Genomic DNA, 8874 nt, shown 5'->3' on the forward strand with positions numbered 1-8874 from the left:
AGCAACTTCCATGAATCCAGTGCCTTTTTCCCCACTTGGAACGGAACCCAGAAAGATATTTCTTCCAACACTATTTAAACCAAATATCATGGATAATAGGCCATGTTTCTGGCCAATACAGGATATGAACCCAGATAATTGCAGTTTATTCACTTTCTCTTAGGTAATGAAATCAAGGCATAGCATATGTGAACTAACCATAATAGGGCTCTGCAAAAATAAGTATCTTTTCTATTAACCACATGTACTTTTATTTTTATTTTATTGTAGTTGGCTAATATATGTATCGAAGACCTGAAAAAGCAATTTGAGCAAGAAATAAAGATTATGGCAAAGTAAGTAGTAAGTGTTGCTAAAATATTGTTGCAATATATATCTGGAATAAATTGCTAGTGTTTTTTTATTTGGTCTTAGTACTAAAGTTGAAATCTTGGTAGAAAATATGTAGAAATATTAGATATTTCTTCTAATTGCAAATTGTGGAATTTAAGGTGCATTAGAAACTAGGAAAATAATTACTGATAATATTACTGCAGTGAAGTAGCTTAGGAAAATGTTGATATAGCAATCAAAACAGTTAAGTTGTAATTCTAAAATTTCTTTTTAATTTCCATGTACTTTAATATCACTAATACAACTATACACATAGAATGGCCATCTCTTTTGGGAAAGGGACTAGCATTGTGCAAGGCCATAGCTTTTAAAAAGTTTTAAATTTTTAAAAAATTAAACATGAGATAGCTGAAGGGAACTTCGGTTTCAGTTCTAGCATGAGAGGAAATTTCTGTAGAAATGAACATGATTTGTGTTATGACTTCTTCAGAAGTCATCTATTTTGCTGATCTGAACTGTTCATTTGCAAGAACGTATTCCCAATTATTTTTATGTACAAATTTTTTATGTTTAGGTAGCTTTCTTTGCATAATTACTGTGACCAATTCTGAATATATGAACTAAAAAGTAGTTTTCACTAATTGCAATGAAATTTACTCTTTATAACCTTTGAAGTTTCATGGATTTTTTTTAGGTCATTTATGTGTTAAAATAAACATTTGTTTTTGATTATATATATATAAATATCCTACATATAAATATCCAATTTTTAGGTTTTTAAAAAATTACCATACTACTTTGTATCTAGTTAGACCAGTGATCGCCCTAACTCAGGCCAGATGGGACAGGTGGCATTCATATCTTAACAACTGTCATGCAATTTTTAAAAACAAAAATGCTCTCAAAAGTGGGAAGCCCAAACTAGAAGCAAGGTTATTCAGCTTTTATTTCTCCCCTACCAATCTGATTAACTAACACTTGGTGGTGCTGGTAGAGTTGAAAACTTGAGTATTATGTTTAATTTGGTGTTCAGTATTCAAAATATTGACTATCAGATTTTTGGAAAGGAATATTTCTAAGTCTACCCATAGAAATTAACAGAATATTTTGTGTAGAAAATACGAGATCAGTCATTGAAGGCATTGAATCAGTTTCTACACTACATAGTTAATTTATAGTCAAAGCTAGAAGTAGCTTAGATCTCTTTTGTTTTTCAGAATGGTACATATTGAAAAACAGAAAAACCCCAACAATATAAAACGTATCTATTTTTGTCTACAGATGCCAACATGAAAACTTAGTAGAATTGCTTGGTTTTTCAAATAATTTTGATCAGCCTTGCTTAGTATATGATTATATGCCCAACGGCTCCTTGCTTGATAGATTAGCTTGCCTGGTAAGTGCTTTCTTTAGTATTCAGGTCTAAATGTATAAAACTTGACTATTCATGCAGGATCATGCTTTTTAAATATTTAACTATTTAAAAATTTAACAGTGAAAACCAGAAATCATATGGCTTATTAAGATTGTTTTTCTAGTACATTGTCAAGTATTTCTCGATTTTTTTTTTAGAAAAACTTGTTTAATATTGTAACATTTCTCTACATAAGATTAATTCGTGTTTGTATTACTAATAAATGTTTTATGAATCAATTCAAGATTTCAGAAAAATCTGTAGCCTTTGAAGACATAATGTTAAAGTGTTACAAGTGTTATTTAGTACAGCTAGAATGGGTATATCAGATGTTTCACTATCTTTAAAAATAATTAGAGATTGTTGTGCCTGAATAGGAGCAAAATGTTCTTAGCTTAAAGTATAGCGTCTGTTGGAAAAACATAGTACTTTAAGGCATAAAAAACTTTAATAGAGTTCTGCTCTTCATTCAGTGTTATTCGAATTAATGGGAAAAGTATATATCTTAGCCATATTATTCATGTAATGCTAAAGTATGTTTTATTGTTTTTCCTAAAGTAGACTTTTTAATGTATTTCCAAATTTTCTTTTACTGGCTATAAAATACAGGTAGTTCTTGACTTACAACAGTTTGTTTAGTGACCATTCAAAGTTACAATGGCACTGAAAAAAATGACATAACCATTTTTCACAGTTACAACCATTCCAGCAACCCCATGGTCATGTGATCAAAATTCAGATGGTTGGCAACTGGTTCATATTTATGACCATTGCTGTGTCCCAAGATCACATGATCAACTTTTGTGACCTTTTGACAAGCAAAATCAATGGGGAAGCCAGATTCATTTAACTACCAATTACTAACATATCTAACAGCAATGATTCACTTAACAACCGAAGCAAGAAAGGTAATAAAATGGGGCAAAATTAACTTAACAAATGCCTCACTTATCAACATAAATTTTGGGCTCAATTATAGTTGTAACTTGAGGACTACCTATTGTAATTGTAATTCATAAATTCTGTATTGTAATTCATAAATTCTGTAGTCAAAAAGTTCATTATAACATGAACAGTTTTCTTTGACTAGTGACTACTAATCTTGCTAATACTAATTGAACAAATTAAGGATAAACTTTAAAGATTGGAGTTTATAATTATAAATAACCAGTTAGGAATTTTAAGTGTATAAGTTAATATTGGAGTTTTCAGTGCAAAAAGGCTTTGCTTTGTTAAGATATAAGATGTTAATAACTGTATATTCTGTTCATAAGAATCATACAGAAATTACTAATGATCAGCCTCAGCAGATATGAAAGGAGTGATTTACAGTGTTAATTTAGACAGTGCACTTTTTATAAAACAGAAATCTCTAAAATGAGATATATTCACGACAGCTGATATTTAAATATAAAAATGAGATAGAGATATACTTCTTTTCCAAATTGCCAAATATGACCTTTCATTTCATGGAATCGGTGACATGAAAAAATAAGATCCAAATTTATTATAAACTGCAACTTATCTTGAAAAAAAATATCAGAAGTTATTGTAGCTTTAATGGATCTTGGGAATGGAATGCTCTCAACTTTGTTTTTCTTCTTTTGTTACTTTAATTTTATTGAATAAAATAAGTGATCCCAATAAAGTGCTGAAACTTTTCTATTCTCCCTGTTTATAAAGGAAAACTCTTCACCAATGCCATGGAAAACAAGATGCAACATTGCGTACGGGGCATCAAATGGAATCTCTTTCTTGCATGAAAATAACCACATTCATCGAGATATTAAAAGGTAGAATCTGTAAAATTAATTCCTGTACAAAGCATTCTAAAGGGTGGTGGAGTGGGATAAAAAGGGCTATAAGATTTACCCTTTTCCTTTGAGTTCCTTGTGAACTGAGTTCCAGACAGGTTCCCCACCATTTGGATTCCACCAGCTGTTATTTCTGTTTGATATATTGTCCCTCTTTCAGGAAGAGGGCAAAACATAACTGTTATGCCCCTGGTGGAGACTGACTCTGAGGAAGAGGAGGAACAGCCAACAGGGAGTCGGAGTGTGGCTCTAGAGGTGGTGGAAGGGCAGAGGCTGGATGAGCAGTCAGAGGAGGATCCAGGCCCATCCCCTATCCATCCTAGGTCACGCAGGGAGGAGAGGATCAGGGAAAAGCGAAGTCTACTCAAGAGGAGATTACCATGAACCTCCTTGTGGCTTGCAGCTGGGAGCTATGTATATAACTTTGTAACTATGCAGTTAGAATTGCTGGAGTCAAAGTTTAGTGTTTACTTTGAAAGAGGTTTATCGTTGCTGGCATTCTTCCCATGCACTCTCGGTTATTTTCCTGGAGTTTATGATTAGTTAACGTATGTTTTGGGTTATTTTGAGAGACTATGGGTCATCACAATAACTTTTAGCTTACTGTTTTTTTCCCCAGTGCAAATATCTTACTAACAGAATCATTTGTGCCAAAACTTTCTGACTTTGGGCTTGCAAGGGCATCGGTAAAATTTACACACACTATTCTAACAGATAGAATAGTTGGGACAGCAGCTTATATGGCTCCAGAGGCATTAAGAGGGGAGATAACTCCTAAATCGGATATTTTCAGTTTTGGCGTGGTAAGTTGCTATTTTTTAAAATAAATCATAAATGAGGGTTATTTTCCTTTTCTGCTCCCTTTCTGTTTCTTAAACCATCTTGCCTAATGAAAAATTGTTAGCTCACAAACTGTACCTTGTTTTCCAACTTTGGGATCGTCCAATGCACAACTAAATTTAACTCCCAAGTTTCCTGTAATGCCAGTGTCTCAATTGTTGTTCAATTGTTCTGCTTTTGAAGACAGACTTCATTTTTCTTCACGAAGAAAGTTATGAATGAGATTTAGTGGGTATTGCCCATTATTTTATCTCAAGCCAGAGTTTTTCCTAAGAGCCAGACTCCTAGTGATCAGAGGGGATACAGCAGTCCAATAATATCTATTTCTTTTTCAGGTAGTTATCAGATATTACTTATTTAAATATTTGTTAATTGTGAAAAGGCTTCAAATTCTATAAAATGCTGAATTTGAAAAGTTTCTGATGTAATCCTATGTCTAGTGATAGCCAGACAGAGATTTTGAAAATGCAGTTTGTTCATATATTCATTAGTACACTTTTTGATCTTTATGGAATTGTATAAAAGCTTGCTCACTTTGTTGCTAAAGTAATTGAGTGTCCCTCATGAAATAAAATAGTTACCTTTTTATATTGTTTATTGTACAGTGATATTTGATGAAAACTTGTGACATGTATTTCACTTATTAATTTTCATCTGTTTCCAGGTATTACTTGAAATAATAACTGGGCTTAGTCCTATGGATGAAAATCGGGATCCCCAGTTACTAGTATGTTTTTATATATATAGTTTCATTTGTCAGTTTCAGTGCTATGCCAGTGCCATGCCAGCTGAAGTTTAGCATCTTTGGAGGGCACATGGCTAAGGAAGGCTGGTCTACTGTTTCGGTTGGTTTGGCAGATTCTGGTAGAAGCTAACATTTGCCAAATTCACATATTGCCCTAAGCTGTATTATGATTTGCTTGTGGCTTATTTAACAAGTTGTAGTTAAAACAGAATTCAGGGTGATGATTATTGAAGTGAACAGCAAATATTTGTAATATCAGTATCGGAGAATTAAAAAGAATACTCTTGTCCTTATGCTGATTTATTTTAAAGTTAGATCGATGCAAGTATAAAAACTAGTGTGACAGTTTGTTTCTATGAATTCTTTAGTAGGACCAGAAGTATCAAGTCATAGAATAAAGCAGTTTCTTGGTTCCTTTTGGAAACCTAAGAAGTATCTGAATATGAATCAAGGAATAATAACAGATAATCAGAGTTGGAAGGGACCTTGTAGGGGCGCTCACCACCCCTTTGGCCTCTGCCAAGCTGCCTCCTTCCCTCTGTGTGTGAGCACTTCTGGTGAAGAGAAGCACGGTGGGAGGAGTCTTGGCGGATATCAGAGAGGCAATGAGCACTTTGTGGCTCCTGAGGGGAGGGGGTTGAGCATCCCCCTCGCAACATCTTCACTTGAGGGCATTGCTGGCTGCCGCTCGGCCTCCTCGATGCGCAGAGGCAGGATGCAACACCAGTTCAAAGGTTCCTTCCCCCCCACCCCCTCTCAGGCTAGGGAACACCCGGGAAGGGCTCCAGTGCCTTGATCTCCTGCGCATTACCCTCCCCGCACGCATCAGTCCATCCGCCACTGGTATCATCCCTGTTGCAGGCACAGGTGTGCTGCGGACTACCAAAACTTTCTCGTGCGGACTACCGGTTGGTGGCCTCTGGTCCAGGCAGTCATCTAAATTGGTATTGCTTGAACAGGGGCCTGAACTAAAGACCTCCAAGGTCCCTTCCAGTGTAATCTATTCTCATAAGAATATGCAAGTTCAGATAACCAAATGTTTAATGTGATTGAAATACAATTGTCTATTTAACTTCAAAATATTCTTCCAGAAGATGGGAACTGTAACACTGTGAAAATTAGGATAGAAAAAGTTCTATCAGGATCTAAGCAAAACATAACATGGAAATCTGTTATTTGCATTCTATAATATAGGGATTCCTACTCCTTTAACCTCATAGGGTAGGAGCACTCAACAGCCCTTCTTGGAATGAATGTACAAGATGACCTATAGATAGGGTGATACAAACATATGACCTCTCCCATTGCCCCATCCTACCATACAACCCGTGCTTGCTTTATTCCTTTTAATCAATTCACAAGAACAATTTGTTTTTCTTCCTTCCCTATGGAATTCCTATATTATGAAGTAATATTATTCTCATACTTTGCTGCTCCAATCAGCTGTCCATCAAAGAGGAAATTGAAGATGAAGAAAAGACTGTTGAAGATTATGTTGATAAAAAAATCAGCAATTGGAACATCACGTTGATTGAACAAATGTATTTAATTGCTGCCCCGTGTCTGCATGAGAAGAAGAACCGGAGGCCAGATATTGAAAGGGTAACAATTTTAAATATAGTGATGCAACACACACACACACACACACACACACACACACACACACACACACTTTTTAAATTTGCCAGCATGAATTTTATATTCCTTCTGTTTCAGGTCAAAGAACAATTAAAAGAAATGTTGATCGGATAAGGTCAGTTCTGTATCTTAACTTGATGTTTAAATAAACCTGTTTTTATATCTTGACTTGAATATTTGTGTTCCTCTATGATGGTTAATCAGTATTTTTTTAAATGAACACAATAAGGTTTGTGGCCCTTCTATCTATTCATAAATTAGGATCTACAATATAGTGATAAAAATGTATTCAGGAATACCAAAATGATATCTGCAACAAAGATTATATAATCTTGTATTTTTAAAATCATGTATGTTTCTATTATATATTCTAAACCAAATATAATTTATTTTCAAAAACATTGTCTCTTTTCTAGTCTGGTTTTCCTTAGCATATTTCTTAAAACGGTTTCTTAATTTCACCTTTAGAGTCAGTTTTTACTATAATCTTATGTAACTTTGTTTCTGATTGCTAAGAATGAAAAAAAATGGTTTAAGGTTGGAGAAGCTATCAAGACTCTTCAGTATTGGAAGATTTGCTTTGAATGGATAGCTGAGAGGAAACTGTCTTTATTTGCTTCATTTTAGCCTAGCAAAAGTTTCATTGTAGGTTTGATGCTAAAGTAGGCGAGAGCCTTATTATTTATGGATTATCTCACAAAGTTTATTAAAAGGATCCTAGTAAAGGTTTATTATAAGGATTATAGTATTAACTCAAGGATTGTTATCCTGATAGTTCCGGCTGATGTCGCGGCGAGAATGGCTGGAAAATAGAGGGCTCTGCTGAGCTCACAAAATCCAGCTGGTAACCTCTGTCGGGAGACCCTCATAGCTGCCTTGGAGGAGCGGTGAAGGAAGGAGAGGCACTTCACTGATCACAATAAACCCACAATTTCCTCGTTAGGTCTTTCCAAACAGCAGGCATAACTGCCATTTTTGGCAGTCATGAAGCTGGGACAACCGGGACCACAATATTTGTGCTGGGGCAGTATATGGACAGAGAATTGAAACTGGGTGAGATAATTACTTTTACCCTAAAGATTTGAAGTAACTACAAGAATATTAAAAGGTAATTCCTAAGCTTAAGATAGTGGCGAATTGACACACAAAGAAAAAAAACTGAGAACAAAGAGGTAAAAGAAGCCCAATAGAAGCTAATAAAATATAGAAAGCTTGGAAAAATCTCAAATAATCTGAAAAGCAATTTCTGGGAGAATTTATCTGGTTTATTTGTATTTTTAAACCCCCTGGATTTAATCGGAAAATCAGCTGCTTTTGACAGACTATTCAACATTGGCTTTTGGATAAGAGAGCCATCTACTGGAAGAAGAAAAGTACTAATCCACAGCATGCTTAGTAAAAGTTATTTCAATACACACAAAGCCTAATAGGCAGAATAGAAGCAATAACATCTGGAGGATGGCCTGACCTTGACTCTACTGTTGACGACTTGGATAATTTGAGAACATTTACTGAGGCTTTTTTTCTTGCCTTTTGGAAGATTTATAAAAGGAACTAATTTGCAAATAACTAAACTTAATTAAATTTGGCTATTGGATTGTGGATTTGAAAGACTGAAGGAATCTAGTGGACTAATTTGGACTTGGACTATTGGATTTAATTTGGATGGATTATTTTTTTTTTGTAAAGTTTTTTATTTTTTACAACAAACATACAAACAAAACATAAAAACATAAAACCATCTTTCAATTATATACATACAGTGTGTCAGTTGGTTACAATCTTTTGTGCTATCCTTTTTTTTTACCATTACTCGCAAGTTGTATAAATTCTCACCTTATCAATCTAACATGTACTTATGTAATATCAATTATTAATCATTCATTTGACTAAACTATTTTTCCATCATTCTATACGAAATATTCTACATTTCATTATGGTTTAATCTTATACATTCATCCAAATGGTTATATATTTTATATTGTATTCTATATCAATCTATTAACTTTTATTGTAAAGCTTCCTAATCTATTTCTTTACCATGTTTTTTTATCTAACCATTGATAAAATAAATCCCATATCATATAAAA

General features: G+C 34.1%; 1 protein-coding gene and 1 long non-coding RNA gene across 4 annotated transcripts in view; one reads left to right on the plus strand and one right to left on the minus strand.

Moving 5' to 3' along the window:
• LOC148125570 (uncharacterized) overlaps nt 1-3953 on the minus strand; it is a 25804-nt gene extending 21851 nt beyond the window's left edge. Inside the window, exon 1 of the long non-coding RNA XR_015743801.1 lies at nt 3620-3953. This is a non-coding gene — a long non-coding RNA (uncharacterized LOC148125570). The remainder of the gene's footprint in view (nt 1-3619) is intronic.
• Nucleotides 1-8874, plus strand: part of IRAK4 (interleukin 1 receptor associated kinase 4) — a 20093-nt gene extending 11219 nt beyond the window's left edge. The window contains exons 6-13 of one of the 3 annotated variants that reach the window (XM_087934393.1): nt 271-335; nt 1615-1729; nt 3431-3540; nt 4181-4364; nt 5066-5128; nt 6590-6748; nt 6863-6899; nt 7560-8874. In XM_087934393.1, the coding sequence (XP_087790519.1) occupies nt 271-335; nt 1615-1729; nt 3431-3540; nt 4181-4364; nt 5066-5128; nt 6590-6748; nt 6863-6898 (732 nt within the window). In that variant the 3' untranslated portion in view covers nt 6899; nt 7560-8874. The remainder of the gene's footprint in view (nt 1-270; nt 336-1614; nt 1730-3430; nt 3541-4180; nt 4365-5065; nt 5129-6589; nt 6749-6862; nt 6900-7559) is intronic. The other 2 variants (XM_087934394.1, XM_087934395.1) reach the window with 2 other exon arrangements.

Source organism: Pseudonaja textilis, chromosome 5 (assembly GCF_049901715.1).
Source record: "Pseudonaja textilis isolate UNSWEBS1 chromosome 5, rPseTex1.2, whole genome shotgun sequence".
NCBI lineage: Eukaryota > Metazoa > Chordata > Lepidosauria > Squamata > Elapidae > Pseudonaja > Pseudonaja textilis.